The sequence below is a fragment of the Hemitrygon akajei genome, chromosome 10 (assembly GCF_048418815.1).
Source record: "Hemitrygon akajei chromosome 10, sHemAka1.3, whole genome shotgun sequence".
NCBI classification, from domain to species: domain Eukaryota; kingdom Metazoa; phylum Chordata; class Chondrichthyes; order Myliobatiformes; family Dasyatidae; genus Hemitrygon; species Hemitrygon akajei.
Genome location: NC_133133.1, coordinates 56,712,755 through 56,739,057, shown reverse-complemented (window position 1 = coordinate 56,739,057; position 26,303 = coordinate 56,712,755). Strand labels below are relative to the sequence as shown.

At 41.4% G+C, this 26,303-nt stretch overlaps 1 protein-coding gene across 3 annotated transcripts in view; it reads right to left on the bottom strand.

Annotated features, from left to right (window-relative positions):
• phka1a (phosphorylase kinase, alpha 1a (muscle)) overlaps window positions 1-26,303 on the bottom strand; it is a 149,099-nt gene that overhangs the window by 74,936 nt on the left and 47,860 nt on the right. For all 3 annotated transcript variants that reach the window (XM_073058362.1, XM_073058363.1, XM_073058364.1), the window contains exons 13-18: window positions 21,297-21,375; window positions 16,684-16,818; window positions 10,982-11,091; window positions 6,225-6,369; window positions 5,293-5,371; window positions 4,166-4,245 (exon numbers count right to left, since the gene is read on the bottom strand). In XM_073058362.1, coding sequence (XP_072914463.1) covers window positions 4,166-4,245; window positions 5,293-5,371; window positions 6,225-6,369; window positions 10,982-11,091; window positions 16,684-16,818; window positions 21,297-21,375 — 628 coding nt within the window. The remainder of the gene's footprint in view (window positions 1-4,165; window positions 4,246-5,292; window positions 5,372-6,224; window positions 6,370-10,981; window positions 11,092-16,683; window positions 16,819-21,296; window positions 21,376-26,303) is intronic.

The window sequence follows — 26,303 nt, the reverse complement described above, 5'->3', positions numbered from 1 at the left end:
AACCCTGACACCAGGGAGGCAAACTACCATCTGGGTCTCCTGATCACGTCCACAGAATCGTCTATCTGACCCCTTAACTATCGAGTCCCCTATTACTACTGCCTTCCTCTTCCTTTCCCTACCCTTCTGAGCTACAGGGCCGGACTCTGTGCCAGAGTGTTGCTTCCCCTAGGTTGGCTGTCCCCCCCCAACAGTACTCAAACAAGAGTACTTATTGTCAAGGGGTACAGCCACAGGGGTACTCTCCAGTACCTGACTCTTCCCTTTCCCCCTCCCAACCGTGACCCACCTGTCTGCCTCCCGTGGTCCCGGTGTGACCACCTACCTGTAACTCCTGTCTATCAACTCCTCACTCTCCCTGACCAGACAAAGGTCATCGAGCTGCAGCTGCAGTTCCCTAACACGGTCCCTTAAGAGCTGCAGCTCAGCGCACCCGGGGCAGATGTGGACTTCCGGGAGGTTTGGAGACTCCAGGACCTCCCACATCCGACACTGAGAACCACAAGCTGCTCTCACACTCATACTTCCCCTTTCCTCAAGTAACAGGAAAAACTGAAACCTAAACCTACTTTGCCTTGCCCACTTCCGCATAAGCCCGTTGAGCCCAAGCCCTTAAGCCCTCACTCTGCTCCCGGGTCACTCTGCTGCCCGCTGTATAAGGCTGTGTCCTTTTCAAATCTTCCCCGCTTCACTGTCTGCCGTCACACGCCTGCGCAGTCCCGCCTCTCTTAACTCTGATGAGAATAAGATAAATTCAAGATGGCTCCCGCCGCATTCCCATTCTGATCCTCCAACTTCCTTCTCCAAACGAAAACCGATTCAGGATTTCTGCCCTTTTTAAATCTTCCCCGCTTCACTGCCTGCCGTCACATGCCTGCGCAGTCCAGAATAACTAACAACAGCATGTGGTATACAAATATCAACAGTCTCCTTAGCAAGAAATACAATCTGTAAACAGCCATCAGTTCACACCTCTCTGAGAATAATTTGTCGTTTGCTATTCTGGTTGGTGCTCCTGATGCATTAGTTTTAAAGTTCTCAGCACCATCGCCTGCAACATCACTAACTGTTGTCACAACTCCATTGCCAAAATCATCCCATGTTTTGGCACAGTTGGTGACATATTGCATGACTCACTTCTGAGGCTTTTCTTAGACTACATTTTATACAGGTCAATATAACCATAATGACAGTCTTTTCTTAGTCACTGATAGCATCATATCAACACTGTGGCGGGTCTGGTACAAAGTAAATAAAGTATTGGAGTATAACAAAAAAATGAATGGCTCAGTAATATTTTGGTTCTTACACTAACCACAAAGGCCATAGTCTGCTTCCAACAACAAGTTAACTTAAATAAATTAGTTCTTTTGCATGAACGTATGTTTCCCCCATTTGTGTTACAATTTTAAAAACTCATCAAGCACCTTAAGGTTTTCTTCCTCCATGCTCAATACAGAGAATTACACATTCCAATTGTCCTCATCTTCTCAAGGTTTCACAAAATACATTCTTATTTTTACTGACCAATAACATCTCACTAGATACCTGCCATATGCACCCATTGTCAATGTACAGCACTGTCAAAATTTAGTTCAATATCAATAATCAAATTTTGCTTTAATTTTAAAATCATGTTTTCTCTTAATACAACCTGCGACATATGTACTATGTAAAATGCTCTCCTTGTAATATTCTTTCACTCAGTATAATGTAAACTTCTCTTCAATTATTTTTGCTGTAACTGTTTTCTTCTTTATGAACATGGCTGAAATCGCACAGTTTAAGCTTGCTGGACTCCATTAAACTATTAATATAGCAACCATGTACATTTGCTTCTACAATTAAAACAGCAGGCAGCTTTGAGCTGACACACTGGTATAGGGTGATCCCCATTACAATGTTAATAATGTTTCCCATCAATCTAATCTTCAAATCAGTCACACTCAAATAATCCAGCCTCTCCCTCCATTATGCCTGCCTTTGATCCAAGTGCCAAGTTTACGTTAATGTTTTAAGCTAGCTAGAACGTCTAATAATTTTAAGAGGGCATTTCTATAAAAATAGACATTCAAAAGTTAAATCTTTAATATCAGTAACTTAGATCCACACGTAAATTCTCAGATGTAACCCAAAAATATACTACATATCCAAAGCCACAACAGACAATTCTCTGCAAATATATTATCATTATTCATCTCGCTGGATCTCTGGTTAAGATCACAGCTTTTCAGGGTTTCCCAAATGGCACAAAGCTTAAATGATATTGTATCTTATCTACTTAATGGAATACTATATATCCTTCAAGACACAGTTTCAATATGTCCATACATTGCTTCATTGCACCTTTGCCCACTACTTCAATAACATTATTTACCCCATCCCAACCCAAAATTCCATCCTTCCCAAGCATTATTTGAAAGCTCCTGCCCTGTTGTAAGACTGAGGTTTCCAATACAACCAGTTTGTTCCTGGCCTGCCATTATGCATTAACTAAAACAAATACTCGGCTTGACTTTTTAAACTGTACTCATTTTTTCCATGTGCTGTTTCTTCCCTCATAAAGTTTTGCTCTTCTTTAGTAATTAATAAACACAATCTTTATCAGTGACAGTGTAAAAGCAACAAAGAGCGCTCACCAGCCATTGTATGATAGAATATGTAGTCCCAGTAGATTATCCGAGCTCTTGCACTTGGACTGCTGAGTGGCATTATGCTCATTTGTACCAAAGTACTGGAGCAAAATTTCCTCTTAAGCTCATGTATTCGAATCTGTGACTTACTCAACTGATGTTCGTCTTGGTCAAAACAATATATTCCCAATGTGTTTAAGCCTTTTTGATCTGGGTAGATATAGTGGACTTGCTAGAAAATTGAAGATAGGCCAGTCTAAGCCCAAGAAGCTGTTGATTAACAAAACCAAACTAGTAGAGTAGGAGATGGAGGGCATAACCCTACCCCCATCAACCCCTGCTTCTTGCCTAATTCCATTGGCTCCAGACTCCTCATTGAACTGCCCTAAGTGAAGAATTTCCAAAAATCAAAGAATAAGCAATAATAACTGAATATGTGATGGAGCAAAGTGCTGACTGAGCTGGCCGTGTGGTCCATCTCAATCATGGCTTATTGAAAGACTAGTGAGAGAAGAACCCAGCTCAGAAAATGACATCATAATTAACAAGCATTCATAAAAGGATGAATAAAAAGGAAAACCAAGTGCGAAAGTCTAGGAAAGTACAAATTATCTGGCAGCAAAGGAGCAGGAAGACAACGTCTCATCTGCTGTTGCCAAGCAAGCATTAAGCAGTCATAATTTGGTGTCTGTCTTTAAAATATTCTTAAGTAATGCATAAATAACAACTAAAATAAAAACTGTTACTTCCCCAAGCCATCAGATTGATCAACACCTCCAGCCATTAATTCCCCCCCCATCACCACTACTTTATCATTTCCTGTCAGTCATCTTATGTACAGATACTCCTGTGCCTATTGTTATATTATGTACATACAATCTGTTTAATTATATAAGCTAGTCTTATGTATTTATATTTATCGTGTTATTTCTACTTATGTTGTGTTTTTGCTGCATCAGATTCAGAATTACAATTATCTTGCTCTCCTTTTACACTTATATACAGAAGAATGACAATAAAGAATCTTGAAACAATTTATTAATGATTTTAACTGTTCATCAACCACACAAGAACATGAAAACGGCAAATAAGTATTTTGTCCACCCTTCCATGTCTATGGAAATAAAAGGTTTATTCAGTAAATTGAATAAATAATCTTCAAAGTCCAAATAAACCTAAACCACTAATAAAGAATTCCACTCATCACACTTAATTTAAAAGAACTTCAAATTCATAAGACCAAGGTAGTAAAAGTTGCATATATTTGAAATAATGGAGTTCAGGATCCTGAATAAAATTTCTTTGAACTTTATGCAGACATCCTTCATAAAACCTTAATATAGCAAAAATGATCTAACTATATTGTTACACAAGTATCTGATGTCAGTATCAGAATATATCTATATGATTATAAAAAATGGGAATCATGTAGATCCTCATCCTTACCCCAAGATCTAAATCCATAAAATCATGCAGGTCCTCCACCATTTGTAGTGAATAGGATGAATCAAATCAATTATCAAAAGTCTTACCGTTAGGTCCAACATCCATAAAACTGAGTCGTGTGCAGCATGAAGTTACCAACAATGTTGACAAATTGGCTGCATGAACTCTGCAAACAAGAAATATATCGCATTTCTATTATCTTAACTCCTAATCAAAGTTACCCAGCCATTTACACTTGAGTGACTTTATAATTTCTAAAGGTGAAATAAAGTACTTAGAAGCTACTAAAGCGCAAGTCAGAAACTGTGTATGCATTGTTCCCAAGCTTTAACTAGATTGAATTTGGAAAATGAAAATGAATGTTGATTTCGCATTTTCCCCTCCCCCTCCTACTTTCAAACCTCTTACTATCTTTCCTTTCAGTTAGTCCTGACGAAGGGTCTCGGCCCGAAACGTCGACAGCGCCTCTCCCTATAGATGCTGCCTGGCCTGCTGCGTTCCACCAGCATTTTGTGTGTGTTGCATGAAAAATCATGTGCCTATTTCACAAATCAGCGAATCAACAAGATGACCAAGATGTGTTGTTCGTTTGTCTGGGAACAGTAAGAATTGGAATATTTGTGTTATTTAAAGTTCAGGCCAAAAGTTACGAGCTATATAGGCTAAAACAACTTGGTTTCAATTTAAAGCAGGAAAGATCATCAACAGCCCATATAAAGATAGGAGAAAAACAGTTGTGTTATGTATACTACTGTGCTTTACACCCTGGTTCGAAGAAATGTTGTCTCGTTTCTATATACATTATATGGTTCTATACAATATATACATGTATGTAGTTAAATGACAAACTTCACTTGACGACTTGCGATAAAATTCACATCCCTTACAGCTATCAGTGACTCACGAAATATCCAGTAATCACTTCTTTCTGTTTCATGTTAATAGTAACTAATATGAAACATTGCTTTCACCCACAGGATTGATTGTAAATTAATTACTTTTAAGGTCAAGTCCATGGGCTGAACAAAGGAGACAAATGCTGGAATCGCCCTTCCGCCTGTTACCTAGCAGTCTCTGCCCGACACCTCAGTCTCACTTCTACCTAGTGGCTATATTCCTTCTACATTGGTCCCAGTTTCTGTTCTTCATATTCAGCGACTCTTCCGAAAAATGTGCAAGGCTTAAATCGTGCATGGGTTAACATATTACTTACCTGGCTCCTCCAAAGTATCCATCTTGTAATTTCCTTAATGTTGACAGAACATACGGATCCAAACTGGTGCCATTATCAACTGCAACATAAATATTGAATCCAATTGAAATGATAATAGTTGCTTTGGCATTGCAATCACAATTTACATTCAAGTGTCAAACCTTCTCATTTCCAACTAACAATGAGAAATACTTTTCATTTTTCCAACTAGCTTCCCTTTTATAATCAGTGATTTTTACTAACTGATTATTTCCACTGGAACTCTATGGAACCACAGAGTTTACTTTCCATTAGTTTATTCACTACTGCAATTATCTTAAAAGAAAATAAAACTTAACATAGCTAATCAAGTGTAAGTGTAATTTGATACCTGCATAAGAAAACATAAACATAAGTAAATTCAGAAAAGAAATTAAAACATGCTGAATAAATGATATTACAATACAATTAATCTATGTGCATTCATAGTTCATCGGTTGCGATATTCTTCCATGCAAGACAAAAATGCTCCATAATGAACACAAGTGAATAATCAGGAGAGAGAGATATATGCCCTTCCATAAAAAATATAATTGACAAGCAACACAACTTTGTTAACTTAGAAAATTAATCATCATTTGTTTAGCCAACCATGAATTACAAAAGATTCCCTGCTTTCCAATGGCCAATTAGGAGCTTTGGCTCAGTGAACCAGTTCTGCAATTCTTTCCAGTTGAAATGCATTTTATCAGTTTCAGAATTTAGTTCAAAGGCTCCTACAGTCAAACCATTAGCAAACATTAATTGGCTCAAAAATTAAGACCGGAGCCTACAAGATACCTGTGGAACAAACACAGGCCAATTAATAACATTAACAAATTTAAATGATTGTGAGACTTTATTAAAGAATTAGAGACATTTTCAATCCCACAGGAATTACTTTCTTGACTTACTGAGCATGGACTGTAAAATTGGAAATGTTACAGTGGGCCGCCCAGTCTTCCTCCAGCAACGGCACAAAAATGATAACTCTGTTCGAAGCATTTCGACAATCATTCGATTATCAAGAGCAAGATAGAACTGCTGCTGATCAACAAACTGTAAATACACAAATTTTGTTAAATTGCTAGGCAACTGCTAATTATTAAAAGAACAAAAGGGAAACTAGTACCCAACTTTCACTGAGCAATTCCAGTGCAGAATGTATCAAGCATGAAAAACAAGACAGAAATATTTAGAGGGGCAACTAAATTAGTGTAAAAGAGACTATGTTATTTATACAAATTTTCAAAAGGTAATCAGGGAAAAATTCATACCAACTTAATGATGTGCCAGAACTGCAAACTATGTTTGAAATTCACGTTCCTAAGTAACAATTTGGAAAGCAAATGAAGAAAACCACATCTAGAGGTAACGGGCAGGGACATAAATTGGCACTCGCACCTCAGCAATGTATTTAACACCTCATTGATATATTTGTGTTACAGCCTCAAATGTTCAATTTATTTAACTATGACCTAAATGGATAGAGCCATATAATTTGCTATGCTAGGCATTTTGAGGTAAAGGAGGAGGTAGTGTTGGGTCTCTTAAAGAGCATTAAAGTGGTTAAGCCCCCTGGGTATGATGGGATTAACCCCAGGATACTGGGAGACACAAGAGAAGAGATTGATGGGGCCATGACCAACATCTTCATGTTCTCTTAAACTACAGGTAGGTCCAGGAGGACTGGCGAGTAGTTAGTGTTGCCCATTATTCAAGAAGAGAACCAGGGATAATCTGGAAACTATAACCCTGTGAGTCTCATGTCTGTAGTAGGGAAATTGTGGGAGAGAATTATTAGGGATAAGATTTATGAGCATTTGGAAAGTTGTAACCTAACTAGCAAGAGCCAGCATGGCTTTGTGCAGAGCAAGATGTGACTTACTAACTGGATTTTGATTAAATGAAAAGAGTGACTGATGAAGGTAGAACTGCAGATGTTGCTTACATGGATCTTACACAATGCAACACAATTATTTTTATTATAATGCAGCACGATTTTACACAATTTGACAAGGTCCCTCATGAAAGACTCATCCAGAAGATGAAGATGCATGGGATCTATGGTGAATTAGGCATTTGGATTGAAAGTGATCAAAGTCAAGTCAAGGTTCTTGTCATTTAACTATATACTTACATACTATCAAATGAGGCAACGTTTCTTCGAACCAGGGTGCAAAACACAGTATACATGTATATGTATGATTGCATAGTACGCATAACACAAAATAATTTATGAAAGTTAGGATAAAATCTATAGATGAATTATACATAAATAAACAAAGTAAAGTGCATGAATTAAGTATTGAAAGATACAGAACAGATTAACCAGTGACACTTCAAATGTGAAGAAGCAGGGAGTTCAGAAGCCTAATGGCTTGAAGGAAGAAACTGTTGCCCATCCTGACTGTTCTTGTTTTTATGCATCAGGGTCTCCTACCTGATGGTCAAAAGTCAATGAAGATGCTGGATGAACAAGTGGGACCCTTAATAATACTAAGGACTCTGTGTATGCAGCGCTCCTGATAAATGTACCTGATGGATGGTAGGGAGACCCCTATGATTCTCTCAGCTGTTCTCACATTCCTTTGTAGGGACTTCTAGTCCGATGCTTGACTGCTCCTATACTAGACACTCTCAATGATGATCCTATAAAATTCAGTTAAGATGGAGGGGGCCTTGCTTGTCTCAATCTCCATAGGAAGTGGAGGCACTGCTTGGCCTTCTTGTACAGGGAGGTGATACTAAGACTGGGAGACCTTTTCACTTAACACCTACACTCTGTCCGCCAGAGGGAAGCAGGATCTCCCAGTGGCGACACATTTTAATTCCACATCCCATTCCCATTCCGATACGTCAATCCATGGCCTCCTCTACTGTCGAGATGAAACCACACTCAGGTTGGAGGATCAACACCCTATATTCCATCTGGGTAGCCTCCAACCTGATGGCATAAAATTGATTTCTCTAACTTCCATTAATGCCTCTCTTCTCCTTCTTAACCCATCCCTAATTTTTAATTTTTTTTCTCTCCTTCCCTCTCACAATAACTCCTTGCCTGCTCTTCATCTTCCTCTGGTGCTCCTTCCCCCTTTCTTTCTTCCAAAGCCTTCTGTCCTATGATACTCCCCCTTCTCCAGACTTGTACCCCATTTGCCAATCAACTTCCCAGCTCTTAGCTTCATCCCTCCCCCTCCTGTCTTCTCTTATCATTTAGGATTTCCCCTCCCACTCCTACTTTCAAATCTCTTACTATTTCTTCTTTCAGTTAATCCTGACGAAGGGTCTTGGCCCGAAACGTCGACTGTACTTCTTCCTATAGATGCTGCCTGGCTTGCCACGTTCCACCAGCATTTTGTGTGTGTTGCTTGAATTTCCAGCATCTGCAGATTTTCTCGTGTTTGCGGTGATATTAAGGGACCAGGTATGATCATCCATGATGCAAACTCCCAGGAACTTCATGCACTTAACTCTCTCTACAGAAGAGCCATGTATTTGCAGAGTAGGATGGTTCAGTTGCACCTTCCTGAAGTCCACAATGATTTCCTTGGTCTTCTCCACATCCAGATTTAGGTTGTTCTTCTTACATCAATCCACCAGCCGCTCCACTTCCTCTCTGTACTCTGACTCATTGTCATTGCTGATGAGGCCAACCACTGTTGTGACATCCACAAACTTAATGCCATGGTCTGAGCTGGATCCTGTGACACAGTCATGCGTCAGCAGAGTGAACAGCAGCAGGCTGAGTACACTGCCCTGGGGAATGCCAGTGCTCAGTGTTCTGGTGGGGTATCTGTTCTCGCTAGGTCTCAACACCTCAAAGGGATTTCTAGCTGGAAGCCTGTCATTTGTGGTGTTCTTCAGGGACCTGTACTAGGACCCCTGCTTGTTGTTATGTATCTAAATGGCCTGGATGGAAATGTAGATGAGTGGGTTCATAAATTTGTAGATGATGTGAAGATTGAGGATATTGTGGTTAGTGTAGAATACTGGCAAAAGATATAACAGGATAAAAATCAATTGTAGATATGGGTGAAGAAATGGTAGACAGAGATTAACCCAGGCAAATGTGAAGTGGGCTGAGAAATGGTAAATAGAGTTTAATCTAGTCTTAGGAGGTCAAATGTGAAGAGACAAGAGCCTTAACAGTGTTGATGAGCAGAAGGATAATGGGCTCTAAGATCATAGATCCCCGAAAATGGCTACACAGTTTGTTAGGGCAGTTAAGAAGGCATATGGCATGCTTGCCTTTATTAGTTGAGGCATTGAGTTCAGAGGTCAGGACGTTATGTTGCAGCTTTATAAAACTATAGTTATGCCACATCTGGAGTTCTGGTTGCTTCATTTATAGGAAGGATGTTGAGGATTTGGAAAGGCTCGAGAGATTTACCAGGATGCTGCCTGGATTAGGTAGTTCAACTGTCTTATAGTCCTTATTTTATTCTTTTAGTTTCTTAATGGGCATGAAGTGGTTTTTATATTCTCTGTACATTGGGTGTTAGACAGTCTTTTTTTCATATAAATGGGGCTTGTTTTTGAGTTTCTTTGTTTTGTCTCCTAGTTGCCTGCTAGGAGACGGATCTCAAGGTTGTATAATGTATACATACTTGATAATAAATATACTTTGACCTTTGAACAAAAAAACAGCACTTGCAAATTAGCATACAAAGATTTACACATATGAAGTGCTTTTAAGATGCCTTTGAACTACTTTGAAATTTTTGTCATTGTTTAATACAGTGAAGGAGCTAGGATTCTTTAAGTAAATAAGTATAAACTGTGGCAAATGTACTTCAACAGAGGCCAGTTTGTAGTTATTCAAAAGAGTTCAAAGCTGTGCTATTTAAAGCCCCAAGAAGACTTCACTCTGAAAGGTTCATAGCTCAACATATTGAGGATGACACTGATACTGGACTTAGTGTGGCATTAAATTATGAGATTGGTACCTGAATAGCACAGTTCAAGATTACACAACCTAAAGTTTTATTCCCTGCAAGTGCAAAAGGAGTAAAACCCAATGGGACTGCATGAGTGTTTATGGTGGTGATTTTTAAAAGAATGATAAGTTAACACTACTGAATGTAATGACCATGAATGTTAAAAGTTTCACACTGTTTATTTTGCATATATATTTTTATTATGAATACATTTTATTATTTGAAATTGAAAAGTAAAGTTTCTAAGGAGCAATTTGATCATTACAAACATTAAGGAGGGACAATCAGATAGACCGATGAAACATTTTCATTAGTTGAGGATTATAAGAGAAGGAAACATAGCCTCATAGTTAGAGATGGGCATTTCCAGTGCAGATTTAGAAAACACTTGTTTACACTAAGGGTTGTTGTAGTTTGAAACACTTCTGCTAATGGCAGGGTTAATTTTCTGGAATTGATAGATTTTTGTTACTCAGAAGTGTTAAAGTTCATAGGCAAAATATATAAAGGCAGGTCAGAAATTAGTATGAAAACATGCAATGGATGAACAATCTTGTAGGACTAAATTTACTTTTGCAACTATGTCCACATAAATCCATGATCTCATAGGGAAATGCTGAAAAGTCTCCGCACTATGAATAGATGTGCAACAAATCTAAAAGAAGATACTTTCATTAAAGAACAAATAAAACTTCTCAAATGGAATTGAAAATAAGGTGCATCTAATTTACCTGAGGAGTAAAAGCAAAGATCTCATCCCGTATAATATACAACTTTGATGTGCCAAGAATACCCATGTGTCGATAAGGCCGACCACTCAATTCCATTCTTTTACAGCAACCTGTCAACAAAATTAGATCTACATGTCAGCTGCATTTTAAAGACTAAAGTCAGTAACTCTCAAACCTGCTATGTTGTGTGCAGTTTTGGTGCAAGCACAAAAAAAAATGCACTGGAGAAAACACAGGGAGGACAACTGAAGAGATTACCGGACTAACTATTCAGATACAGTTCGTAACTTTGGCGAGAAAAGCTTAATCTTGTTTGATTGTCTTTGCGGGTTGGAGGAATACCTCAAAATATTTTTCCAGAAATAGCTGCATTTATTTTTCTACTGCACGGCAAGGGATTTCAATTTTTTATGTAGTTGCAACACATCTATCTAATGGATAGGTCTTGTTGCCTTTTTGTACTGCTTATATACCAACATCGGACACGTGTGATAGGAATTCACCACAGTGCAGGAGGCCAGTATGATTCCAGTACTGGGGATATTTTGGGGTATTATTCCAATAAGGGGCACCTAGGTAGCTTAGTGGTTAGCACAATGCTATTACAGCTCAGAGTTAGAGTTCAATTGTGGCACTCTCTGTAAGAAACTTTGTACATTCTTTCCCATATGCTGGTTGATTTCCTCTGGGTGCTTCAGATTCCTCCCACTGGTTTGGAGGTTATGTGGTCATTGTAAATTGTCCTAGGGTTAAATTGGTCGGTTGCTGAGCAGCCTGGCTCGAAGGGCTGGAAAGGCATGTTCTGTGCTTTATCGCTAAATGAAATAAAGATTGCTAATTCAGGAGGCAAATCGTCTGTTACACTTTCTTTACTGATATATTGTTGAACATCAGGCATCTGAAACGGTCATGTCCCTTCTTCAGAATTAAGTTACGAGTTCATTTAGTGCAGCTAATGCTTCACTGAAAATCAGTAACATTCAATAACCAAAGTTAATTTTGGATCATTGGGGTCTCTTCCAGGGAAGATGGGACCTGTAGTCAAGGACAGACTGGACCTGAAATGGAGTGGGACTAATATCCTAGTGGGAAGGTTTACTAGTACTGCACTGGAGGTAGTGGGGCGGGGGAAGGTTTAAACTATAGTTGCAGGGGGACAGGAACCAGAGTGCCAGAACAGATAGCGGAGTGGTTATGGAGAAATTTGTTGTTAAGTCTAATATGAGGGCAGGAATCAAAAGGTTGAGCATGGCGGGACTAATGTTCTGAGCTGCATATACTTCAATGCAAGGAGTATTGTAGGAAAGATGGATGATCTTAAGGCATGGATCTGCACATGGATTTATGACATTGTAGCCACTAGTGAGACTTGCTTGCAGGAGAGGCAGGACTGACAGCTCAATGTTCCGGAATTCCGTTGTTATAGATGTGATAGAGTGGGTGAGATTAAAGGCGGAGGAAGAGCTGCACATATTTCAATGCAAAGAGTATTGTAGGAAAGACGAATAATCTTAAGGCATAGCTCAGCACGTGGAAATGTGACATTATTGCCATTAGTGAGATTTGGCTGCAGGAGGGGCAGGACTGGCAACTCAATGTTCCGGAGTTCCATTATTATAGATGTAACAGAGCGGGAGTGGTTAAAGGGTGAAGGTGGCATTACTAGTCAGGGAAAATGTCATGGTAGTGCTCAGTCAGGAGAGACTGGAGAGCTCATCTAGTGAGGTTTTATGGATAGAACTGAGGAATAAGAAAGGTATGACCATGTTAATGGGATTATATTATAGACCATCCAACAATCCACAGGACTTAGAGGAGGAAATTTGTAGAGAGATTGCAGACTGTTGCAAGAAACACAAGGCTCTGATTGTAGGTGATTGTAACTTTCGATATATTGACTCCCATATTGTAAAAGGGTTGGATGGGAAAAAGTCTGTGAACATTTCCTTAATCAGTACATAGAACACATAAGTCCCAGTTGGAGAGCCTGCAGTACTAAATCATCTATTAGGGAATGAACAGAGCAGGTGTCAGAAGTTTATGTAGGGGAACACTTTAAATCTAGTGATCATAATGCCATTACACACACAAAATGCTGGTGGAACGCAGCAGGCCAGGCAGCATCTATAGGGAGAAGCACTGTCGACGTTTTGGGCCGAGACCCTTCGTCAGGACTAACTGAAAGGAAAGATAATAAGAGATTTGAAAATAGGAGGGGGAGGGGAAAATGCGAAATGATAGGAGAAGATCCGAGGGGGTGGGGTGAAGCTGAGAGCCAGAAAGGTGATTGGCAAAAGGGATATAGAGCTAGAGAAGGGAAAGGATCATGGGAGGGGAGGTCTAGGGAGAAAGGAAGGGGGAGGGGAGCACCAGAGGGAGATGGAGAACAGGCAGAGTGATGGGCAGAGAGAGAAAAAAAAGGAGGGGAAAAAAAACAAAAAAAGCTAAATATATCAGGGATGGGGTATGAAGGGGAGGAGGGGCATTAACAGAAGTTAGAGAAATCAATGTTCATGCCATCAAGTTGGAGGCTACCCAGCCAGTATATAAGGTGTTGTTCCTCCAACCTGAGTGTGGCTTCATCTTGACAGTAGTGGAGGCCATGGATAGACATATCAGAATGGGAATGGGATGTGGAATTAAAATGTGTGGCCACTGGGAGATCCCATCCCTGATGTTTGTTTTTGTTTTTTTTTGTTCCCCCCCCTTTTTTTGCTTTCTCTCTCTGCCCATCACTCTGCCTGTTCTCCATCTCCCTCTGGTGCTCCCCTCCCCCTTCTTTTCTCCCTAGGCCTCCCATCCCATGATCCTTTCCCTTCTCTAGCTCTGTATCCCATTTGCCAATCACCTTTCTGGCTCTCAGCTTCACCCCACCCCCTCCGGTCTTCTCCTATCATTTCGCATTTTCCCCTCCCCCTCCTACTTTCAAATCTCTTATTATCTTTCCTTTCAGTTGGTCCTGATGAAGGGTCTCAGCCTGAAACATCAACAACGCTTCTCCCTACAGATGCTGCCTGGCCTGCTGCATTCCACCAGCGTTTTGTGTGTGTAACAACATTACGATCACTAGATTTAAAGTGTTCCCCTACATAAACTTCTGACACCTGCCCTGTTCATTCCCTAATAGATGATTTAGTATTGCATGCTCTCTAGTTGTGTATGTTGCTTGAATTTCCAGCATCTGCAGATTTCCTCGATAATGCCGTTACAGGTAGTCCCCGAGTTATGAACGTCCGACTTGCGAACAACTTGTACTTACGAACCAAGGAAGGATAACGCCGTCCGCTATTTTAAGTCGGATCACGATGCCATCCACCATTTTAAGCCATTGCCATTGACACTGTGTTGAGTGTGTAACTTTGTATTTGGCTTAAATTTTTCTTAGCAAGATTCACCCAGATCCCACCCAGGCCCCCTTTTCCAGTCAGCTGGTGGTGCAGTGAGATCAGCGCCAGGCTCAAGAACGGAGGTTCCCGAGTTCGATCCAGTGACAGACCGCTTCCGAGTGCGCTCTCCATCCGTGCTAGGTTGATGTCAAGCTCGCAACTCGATCTTGTAAAACAAAAACACTGCCACCTGGGGAATTCAGTGCTGTGGTCCTTAGGACCCGGCGGAGCCCGGGACCCACCGCCCGCAGTGTTTCCAATCCATTGACAGGAAGCGATCGCGATTGAAAATAAAGTGGAAATAATAAAGCGTTTGGAAAGAGGTGAAACGTCATCGGTCATTGGAAAATTGTTAGGCTGCAGTCAGTCAATGACCAGAACAATTTTAAAGGATAAAGTGAGAATAATGGAGCACCTGAAAGGCCCTGGCCCGATGAAAGCTACAATTATTACTAAGCAATGCTGTGGTTTAATTATCGGAATACATATGTTTCTTAAGTGCTTTATATGCATAGAAAGGTAAAATATATGCTATATACTAAGACAAACGTTTGACGAACTGACGCTAAATAATACCAGATGTACTTGTTCCGACTTACGTACAAATCCAACTTAAAGAAGGACTTAAGAACAGAACTCATTCATAACCCAGGGACTGCCTGTACTTTCAAGGTAATTATGGAAAAGGATAAGTTCGGTCTTTGGGTTGAGATTATAAATTGGAAGGGATTTGGCAAGTGTGGACAGGTAGTTTGCTGGCAAAGGTGTACTTCATAAATGGGAGGCCTTCAAAAGTGAAATTTTGAGAGTACAGAGTTTGTACGTTCCTATGAGAATCAAAGACAAGGATAACAAGTTTATGGAACCTTGGTTTTCGAGTGATATTGAGGCCCTGATTAAGGAAAAGAAGGAGGTGCATAGCAGGTGTAAGTACACAGGAACAAATGAGATTCCTGCAGGAAATGGACCAGGCAAATTTGGAGGCAGGGTGGAAGTTGGAGACAAAGTTGATGAAGTCGATTTAGCATAGATATAAGAAACTGCACCAATGCAGTCATCGATGTAGCGTAGGAAGAGTTGGAGAGCAATGGCAGTGTAAGCTTGGAACATGGACTGTTCCATATAGCCAACAAAATGGCAGGCACAGCTGGGACCCATGCAAGTGCCCACGGCTACACCTTAGGTTTGAAGGAAGTGGGAGGAGCTGAAAGAGTAATCACTGAGAGCAAGGACCAGTTCCGCCAGACGGAGGAGAGTGGTGGTGGAGGAGAACTAGTTGGGTCTATTGTCCAGAAAGAAGTGGAAAGGATGTACAGGCAGATATATAAGTATTTGGATAGACAGGGACTGATTAGGGATGGTCAACATGGTATTGTGTGTGGTAAATTGTGTCTAACCAATCTTGAGGCTTGCAGAGGGATTTGGACCAGCTGGAAAAATGGGCTGAAAAGTGGCAGATGGAATTTAATGCTGATAATGTGTGAGCTGTTGCATTTGGAAGGACCAATAAGGATAGATCTTACATGGTAAGCAGCAGGGCACTGAGGAATATGGTAGCACAGAGGGATCTGGGAATACAGATCCAGAATTCTTGAAAATGGCATCATAGGGAAATAGGATCGCAAGAAAGCTTTTAACATATTGGCCTTCACAAATCAATGTATTGAGTAAAGGATTTGGGATGTTACTTTGAAATTATATAAGACATTGGTGAGGCCTAATTTGGAGTATCATGCGCAGTTTTGGTAACCTACCTACAGGAAAGATATACATAAGATTAAAAGCGTGCAGGGAAAATTTTAAAGGATGTTGCCAAGACTTGAAGGCCTGAGTTATAAGAAAAGGTGTAAAAGGTTAGGACTTTATTTCCTGGAATGTAGAAGATTGAAGGGAGATTTGATAGAGGTATTCAAAATTATGAAGGGTAAATGCAAGTAGGCATTTTCCACTGCAGTTCAATGAGACTACAGCTGGAGGTCATGGGTTAAGGGTGAAAGGTGAAATGTTTAAGGGGAATTTCTTCACTCAGAGGGTGGTGAGAGTGCAAAATGAGCTGCCAGTACAAGTGGTGGTTGTGGGGTCAATTTCAGCATTTAAGAGAAATTTGAGTTAAGTACATGGGTGAGAGGATATGGAAGGCTATATTCCAGGTGCAGGTCAATGGAAATAGGCAGATTAATGGTTTGGCACAGACTATATGGGTCGAAGAGCCTGATTCTGTAGTGTTCTATTACTCTACGACTCTGACTTTACAAATCTCAGAGCAAAATTGACAATTTCCATAAACAATGCAAATAAAGGAACAGATTCTCTCACCTAGTCTTGTATAAATCTGAGAAAGAATACGAGCTGGCTGTACATGGATCGGTAAGACTTCTGATACAGTTTCAACGCTGATTCCATGCTTCTCTAAAACCTCCTTTATTCCCACAGTTTCTGCTATTATTGCCACTATTATAAACAGAAAATATATTACAGAAGGGAATAAAATATAGAAGATTTTCACCAATGTTCATGGAATTTAAACGTATCATCATTGTAGATAATCTTTAAGTGCATCTCAAATATAACTAATTTGCACCTTTCAAAACTCAGCTCCATGAATGGATCATCAAGAAAACCAAATTGCCTCTAATTTAATAATTTCACTTAGTTAATCTTAATAGCATTGGAATGATGCATGAGAGCCCTGGAAGGCAAAAATAGAATTTTATGATATTTCATTTTTGGTAGATTGACTGGTCCAGACATAATTAAATAGTGAGCTGAAATCAAGCAGATTCTTCAGTATAACAGAAACTAGAATAAGCAGTTGAGGTCTTAAATCTACAATACAACTCTTTGAGTAGATCTGTATCTTAATTCTATTTGCCATGGTAGCCTTACTAACACAAAAAAAATCAATTGTAATTTTCAATTCATAATATTGAGCCTTCCTGGGTGAAAATTCCACACTCTTTAATGCTCCTTGTAGATGAGATTGTATTTTCTAGCCTCACTAATAGTGAATTAATTCTAATGTAAACATTATGCCTCCTTATTCTAAATTCCAAGAATGGAGATATTAGTTTTCCTAAGCCTAGCCCACTAAATTCCACTGATTATTCAAAAAAAATCTGTTATATTATTCACTTTATTAATGTTTCATTCTAAACCATTTGAACTAAAGACCAACATACCACTTGCCTTGCTAAAAAAGTCATTAGCAATTTGTATGAATAAATTCATAAATCTTTTAGAGTTTAGAAGTAGTGAAGCATTGTTACGATTGCCTCTTTCTTATTCCTGATCTATTAAAGTAATGGTTGTCTTTCTTGAGTCTTTATTCTGTGCACTGGATTCAAATTGCCACACTTTAAATTGGTCTATTCTCTCAATCTATCACTTTTTGTTGTGACGCTATTCAAATAACCTCACAAATTTGATTTGAATAGTTATTCCAGGCCACTGAAATTTAAATTTGCTAGAATTTCTGTAAGTCTTTCAATGCCTACGTAAGGTAGTGGATTCAGCCCACTACATCAGGGAAGAAAACCCTCCCAACCATTAAGCACAAAGCAGCATCCATCATCAAAGATCCTCACCGCCCAAGCCGTGCTTTTTTCTTGCTGCTGCCGTCAGGTAGAAGGGACAGGTGCCTTAAGAATGGCACCACCAAGTGCAAGATCAGTTACTGTCCCTTTAACCGTTAGGCTCTTGAACAAAAGGGGATAACTACACTCATTTAAGAGCTCTTTTATCTTGTTATTTGTTGTCATTAATTTATTACCAGGATTTGCACAGTTTGTTTACAGTTCCTGATATTTACAGTTTTTAGATCCTGTTTAGTTACTGTTCTATAGATTAGCTAAGTATGCCCACAGAAAAAGAATCTCAGGGTTGTATGTGGTGACATGTATGTACTCTGAAAATCAATTTTACTTTGAACTTGATGCCATTTTCCTTCATTTATTAACTACTAGTTAATAAATAATAAATACTAGACTGGTGCAGAGCCAACAACCTGCACTTGAATGTGAACAAAACAAAAGAAATAGTTGTTGACTTCAGGAGAGCACGGAGTGACCACTCCCCGCTGAACACTGACGGCTCCTCCATTGAGATCATTAAGAGCACCAAACTTCTTGGTGTTCACCTGGCAGAGAATCTCACCTGGTCCCTCAACACCAGCTCCATAGCCAAGAAAGTGCAGCAGCGTCTCTACTTTCTGCGAAGGCTATTAAAACTGACAAGAAGCACAAAGGAAAAATGCACAAGAAAAGAAATTACTATTTCAGCAGAGCTGATTACTGTCAGGCGTGGCCAGGTCATGAATATTATTTGGCAGCTATCATCCTATCCTTGCACATTGTTATTTTCTCACTTCGTACAAGTATGAAGTGTTTCAATATTGGAGCACTTGAAGATGAATTTGTCAGCAAACATTCTCTGATGATAGATGATGAAATAGTTAAGATAACTGGGCCATAGACACAGCCAGGAAAAACTCTTAAAAAAGATAACCCTAGCATAATACCATTTGATTGGTAACAATTAGAACCATTTTCCTTTGAGAAGAATTCATCATGGAGGATTTGAAGCATGGCTACGAAAGGAGGAGAGTTGGGCATGGGGCTCGCAACCCCAATGCGTAAAAACCCAGTACTACAAAAATGCTAACAGAAGCTCCAAAGACCTTATACCTGGGAGAGGGAGAGGGAGGATCTTCAAAGATGCGCTACATCTATGGACGATTTGAAAGGTTGGCCCATGACAGAGGACTCTGGTAAGCTCAAAAATACAACTGCAGATGCTGTGGATCAAAGAATACGTACACAACGCTGGAAGAACTCAGCAGGCCAGGCAGCATCCGTGAGAAAAGAGTAGCCAACGTTTCGGGCTGAGACCCTTCATCAGGAATGGGGGGGAGAGAGGGCCGAAGCCCAGTAATAGAGATAGGAGAGGGGGTAGGGCCTAGAGGTGCCGTGGAAAATCAATCAGAGGAAAGATAAAGGGGGGAGGGGGAGGGGATAAGCATGAAAGAACTGTAGAGATAAAGAAGCAGAAAGTTGAAAGGGGAGAGAGGCAGAGAGGGACCTGGGATAGGGGAAAGGGGAGGGGGTGGGGGGGGGAATTACCGGAAATTGGAGAATTCAACGTTCATACCACCAGGCTGGAGGCTACCCAGACGGTAGATGAGGTGTTGCTCCTCCAACCTGAGTTTGGCCTCATCATGGCAGTATAGGAGGCCATGTATGGACGTATCTAGATGGGAATGAGAGGCAGAGTTGAAGTGGGTGGCAACCGAGAGGTCCTGTCTATTGTGACGGACAGAACGTAGGTGCTCGACGAAGCGGTCCCCCAATCTGCGTCGGGTCTCACTGATGTAGAGGAGGCCGCACCGGGAGCACCAGATGCAATAGACGACTCCAGCAGACTCGCGGGTGAAGTGTTGCCTCACCTGGAAGGACTGTCTGGGGCCCGGAATGGTGGTAAGGGGGGAGGTGTGGGGACAGGTGTAGCATTTGCACTTGCAGGGATAAGTGCCAGGTGGGAGTTCTGTGGGGAGGGACGTGTGGACCAGGTAGCCGCGGAGGGAACGATCCCTGCGAAAAGTTGAGAGGGGTAGGGAGGGAAAGATGTGCTTGGTGGTGGGGTCCTGTTGAAGGTGGCGGAAATTGCGGAGGATAATGTGTTGGATCCAGAGGCTGGTGGGGTGGTAGGTGAGGACAAGGGGAACCCTGTCCCTGTTGTGGTGACGGGAGGATGGGTTAAGGGCTGAAGTGCAGGAAGTGGAGGAGATGTGGGTGAGCGCATCTTTGAAGATGCCAGAAGGGAAACCACGATCCTGAAAGAAAGAGGACATTTGAGAAGTCCTGGAACAGAAAGCCTCATCCTGGGAGCAGATGCAGCGGAGACGGAGGAACTAGGAATAGGGAATGGCATTTTTGCATTGGGCAGGGTGGAAAGAGGTATAGTCAAGATAGTTATGGGAGTCAGTGGGTTTGTAGAAGATGTCAGTGGATAGTCTGTCTCCAGAGATGGAGACCGAGAGATCAAGAAAGGGGAGAGAAGTGTCCGAGATGGACCAAGTGAATTTAAGGGCTGGGTGAAAGTTAGAAGCAAAGTTGATGAAATTGACGAGCTCAGCATGGGTGCAGGAAGCAGCACCAATGTAGTCGTCAATGTAGTGGAGGAAAAGTTGGGGAGTGGTGCCAGTATAGATTTGGAGCATAGACTGTTCCACGTAACCCACAAAGAGGCAGGCATAGCTGGGGCCCATGTGAGTGCCCATGGCTACGCCCTTGATCTGGAGAAAGTGGGAAGAACTGAAGGAGAAGTTATTGAGAGTTAGAACAAGCTCCGCCAACCGGAGGAGTGTGGTGGTGCTGGGGAATTCTGGTAAGCTGCTGTCAATAGCCTATGCTCCAGTACGGGTAATGGACTAAGTAAGTAAGCCATTAAACTGCAGTTCATGCAGAATTGTTCCCTTCATTTGCCTAACTTCAATTTCACTGGAATTTTTCATATTTCCAGCATCTACGGTCTTGTGCTCCAATTCAAATTAATTGGGCCATTTTGATGCTAAGCAAGGTCACGTACCAGCTTTGCACACCTCAGCAATGGAGCAGTCTTATTCATGCTAGAATGTGGTATATTGTTAAGAGGAACTGGAGAAGAACATTAGTATTGTTGATGTTGCTTCCATTATTTTTTTTATTTAGAATAGATCGGGTAGTTATTATACAGACTATATTTATAGAAAGTGAACTTCAGACTCAATAAATATACAGTACATATAAAGAAAATTTCCACTTTCTAATTGTTGGCTATCAGTGCTGAACAGCACATAATTTATCTAGCTGATTTATAGTAAATTTGGAATCAGACTCCTGGTAAGAAAACTGTAATAACGATGAATAAAGTAGAAACCAATGCAATGCACACACCTTGTACTACTACATCTGGTCTCGGAACAGTTGAGAATCTTCTGTTCAAAGGATCAATTTCACCAATAGCAAGAAAACCCTGGAAGAAACACGTTTTATATTAAGACACAGATTGCAGATTTCACAAACTGAAATAAATTTCTCCCTTAGTGACAATGCGTAGCTAAGTCAAACATCCCTGAAAGGCTTTAATTGTAAATTTCTATCTGTATTAAGACCCAAACTCAGCTGAAGCAGAAATGGGCATATTATAACTGGAGAGTGGTAGAGTAGGAAGGCATTTTACATGTTACTATTCCAACTGGACACCCTAGTTTAATGTATTATACATGCAGAATTTAGTGAGGTCCCAGATAGAAAGAGGGTCTTTTATGCTACTGACTCCAAAAAAAAATGCATGCTAACAAGTCAGACAGAAAAATGAAACATATTTGTTTTTATAGTAACTAATGAAAGCATCCAACAGACTCAAATATAGTTTATCTAACTACATACATTCAAAACACTATTTATAAAGAGAGCTGTGATCAGTAAAAGAAACATCAAGGCCAATGATGTATTCAGTTAACCACAGCCGCTATACCTAATTCTATGAACATTCCAGAACCGTCAGGGAGGACCTTCGCCAATACTATTGCAGGCATTCTTTGTGGCCTAACATCCCTTCTCCATTCATGATTAGAATACATGTGCTCTTGCCAAGACTCACCCATATCCCATAAATTATTAAATTAAAGAAAGCTGGTAAAAATCATAGTCAAAAGTATTTATGTATGGATAGGTATATATAGATACTATAGCCAGGATGCCCAAGACTTTTCCACCCCATGGTGCTGTAGTAATTTTATGTATTGCACTGTACTGCGGCTGCAAAAACAACAAATTTCATGACGTATGTGGGTGTTGATAAATCTGATTCTGGTATGGGTCTCTATTGTGGACTTAGAGTGGGAAAGGAGCAGGGAGAGCGGAGGGAGCAGGAAGCATCAGAGAGACATTTTGTAATAATTAATTAGCCAACTGTTTGAATCAAATGACCTTGCCTGGTGTCTCAGGGCTGGGTGAGTCTACATCTGAGCCACCCTGTACCCTAGTACTCCTTCTTTGCCGCCTGTCCCACATCCCTCCCACAGTACTCCATCCTCGCCAGTCCCAGCAAAGTTTGCTCCCACCAAATCTAGAAACTCACCTTCCACTCCCCATTGACAAATACTGTGCAAAAGTCTGAGACACCCGAGCTCCATATATGTGCCTAAGACTTTTGCACAGTACTGTAGGAACGGATGAAAACCAGTCAACAGAAGGCTGACGAGAGTCAGGCTGAAAGGGAAGCAAGCGAACATGACTGTGATCCAGTGCTATGCTCCAACCAATGATAGTGACACTTAAGAAAAGAATGTCTTTGATGAACAGCTGCAATCGAAGATACAGTGAACACCATGCCATGAAATAATCTTCATCATGGGAGATTTAAAAGCCAATTTATACAGGAACTAATAACTCACACTTTACTAGGATCATGAGCATGCATGGATGTGGAACAATGAATAATAATGGTAAAAGACTATCGGAATTATGTGCCATGAATAATCTAGTCATAGGAAGGACCCTGTTTACACACTGTGAAATCCATAAACTGACATGGTGCTCACCCAATGGACTCCACAAGAATCAAACTGACCATTTGATGATCAATGGTACGAGGAAAGGATCCTTGCAGGATGTAAAGGTGAAAAAGAGGAGCAGGTGCAGGAAGTGATCACCACCTTGCTGTAGCAGTGACAAAACTCAAGCTGAGAAGCACTAGGACCAGAACACATGTACAAAGACATTCTGATTTTGAGAAGTTCAAGGACACCAATGTGATATCTGCCTTCACCTTTAACTTTAAGAACAGATTTCAGGCCTTGCAAGACCTTGATGAGGATGTATCAGTAGATAAGATCAATAAAAAGTAATAATAAATTGCATTATTCTTCAAGGAGAGCAGCAAAACTTGTCTAGGATACAAAGCAGAAAATAAAAACAAAGAATAGATTCAGTAGGAGACATGAACAGCTTTAGAAGAAAGATGTAAAATTAACAAGTGTTAGAAGCAAAGTCAACATGAAACTTTACCCAGCATATACTGAAGCTAATAAGAAAGTGAAGAGACTTGTAGAAAAGAGAGTCTGCATGGAGGACCTTGCAGTGGAGACCGAAGCAGAAACCAATCAAGGTGATCAGGAAAATATATACAAGATTTCAAAACTGGCGAACAGTTCAAATGCCGAACAGTTCAAAGTCACACCAAAAGTTGCAGCAACTGTTTACTATAATCTGGGAACAGGGACAAGTCCCCAGTGATTGGAGAAAGGGAGCTTGCTGCTTCCTCAAGCATTGTTAAGATTCCCAAGAAAGAAGTGCTAAGTAATTGCAACAACTGGTGTGGCATCATACATTTATCATTGCCCAGCAAAATTCTTGTCAAAGTCATTGTCCAACAGATTACAGATGCTGTTGATGTATGCTTGAGGAAGCAGCAAGCTGGCTTCAGGAAGAACAGAGGCTGTGTTGTCCAGATCTTCACAGAGCATAACATTATAGAGCAGTGCACAGAGTGGCAGAGACAACTGTATGTAAGTTTTGTGGACATTGAAAAGGCTTTTGATAGCATCCACAGGGAGAGCCTCTAGTGAATTCTCAGATCATAAGGGATCACTTTCAAAATTGTCCAGCTTATCCAGCGTTTCTATGTTAATTTCAAATGCATAGTCAGGAATGGAATTTGAGTTTTGAAGTCAAGAGAGGAGTCAGGCAAGGCTGTGCGATGTCAGTGATATTGTTTTACCTGGGATTGACTGAGTTATGAGGCAAACAATGAAAGATAAGCAGAGAGGCATTAGGTGGAGCAAACACGAGGAAATTTGCAGATGCTGGAAATTCAAACAACAACACACAAAAATGCTGGTGGAACACAGCAGGCCAGGCAGCATCTATAGGGAGAAGCACTGTCGATGTTTCGGGCCGAGACCCTTCGTCAGGACTAACCGAAAGGAAAGATAGTAAGAGATTTGAAAGTAGTGGGGGGAGGGGGAAATGCGAAATGATAGAAGACCGGAGGGGGTGGGATGAAGCTAAGAGCTGGAAAGGTGATTGGCGAAAGTGATACAGAGCTGGAGAAGGGAAAGGATCATGGGACGGGAGGCCTCAGGAGAAAGAAAGGGGGGGGAGCACCAGAGGGAGATGGAGAACAGGCAAACAACTAAATATGTCAGGGATGGGGTAAGAAGGGGAGGAGGGGCATTAACAGAAGTTAGAGAAGTCAATGATCATGCCATCAGGTTGGAGGCAAACCAGCCGGTATATAAGGTGTTACTCCTCCAACCTGAGTTTGGATTAATTTTGACAGTAGAGGAGGCCATGGATAGACATATCAGAATGGGAATGGGATGTGGAATTAAAATGTGTGGCCACTGGGAGATCCTGCTTTTTCTGGCAGACCGAGCGTAGGTGTTCAGCGAAACGGTCTCCCAGTCAGCGTCGGGTCTCACCAATATATAAAAGGCCACACTGGGAGCACCGGACACAGTATACCACACCAGCCGACTCACAGGTGAAGTGTCGCCTCACCTGGAAGGACTGTCTGGGGCCCTGAATGGTGGTGAGGGAGGAAGTGTAAGGGCAGGTGTAGCACTTGTTCCGTTTACAAGGATAAGTGCCAGGAGTGAGATCGTTGGGAAGGGATGGGGGGGGATGAGTGGACAAGGGAGTTGTGTAGGGAGCGATCCCTGCAAAAAGCAGAAAGGGGGGGAGGGAAAAATGTGTTTGGTAATGGGATCCCGTTGGAGGTGGTGGAAGTTACGGAGAATTATACGTTGGACCTGGAGGCTGGTGGGGTGGTAGGTAAGGACAAGGGGAACCCTATCCCGAGTGGGGTGGTGGGTGGATGGGGTGAGGGCAGATGTTTGTGGATCTGCCTGTCCAGGTAGACCTATTGTCTCAGCTTGCTCCTGCCCCACTGAACTCATTTCTGCATACCTTGATACTGTCTTATCCCCCCTTGTTCAATCTCTTCCCATCTATGTTCGTGACACTTCTCATGCTTTGAATTTTTTCAATGATTTTAAGTTCCCTGGCCCCCACCATCTTATTTTCACCATGGACGTCCAGTCCCTATATACCTCCATCCCCCACCGAGATGGTCTCGAAGCTCTTCGCTTTTTTTTGGATTCCGGACCTAACCAATTCCCCTCTACCACCACTCTCCTCCGTCTAGCGGAATTAGTTCTTACTCTCAATAATTTCTCCTTTGGCTCCTCCCACTTCCTCCAAACCAAGGGTGTAGCCATGGGCACCCGTATGGGTCCCAGTTATGCCTGCCTTTTTGTTGGCTTTGTGGAATAGTCCATACCGGTATCCATCCCCCTCTTTTCCTTCGCTACATCGACAACTGCATTGGCGCTGCCTCTTGCATGCATGCTGAGCTCATCGACTTCATTAACTTTGCCTCCAACTTTCACCTTGCCCTCAAATTTACCTGGTCCATTTCCGACACCTCCCTCCCCTTTCTTGATCTTTCTGTCTCCATCTCTGGAGATGGCCTATCTACTGATATCTACTATAAGCCTACAGACACTCATAGCTACCTGGACTATTCCTCTTCCCACCCTGTCTCTTGCAAAAAGGCTATCCCCTTCTCACAATTCCTCCATCTCCACCGCATCTGCTCTCAGGATGAGGCTTTTCATTCCAGGACGAAGGAGATGTCTTCCTTTTTTAAACAAAGGGGCTTCCCTTCGTCCACCATCAACTCTGCTCTCAAACGCATCTCTCCCATTTCCTGCACATCAGCCCTCACCCCATCCACCCGCCACCCCACTCGGGATAGGGTTCCCCTTGTCCTTACCTACCACCCCACCAGCCTCCAGGTCCAACGTATAATTCTCCGTAACTTCCGCCTACTCCAACGGGATCCCACTACCAAACACATTTTTCCCTCCCCCCCCTTCATGCTTTTCGCAGGGA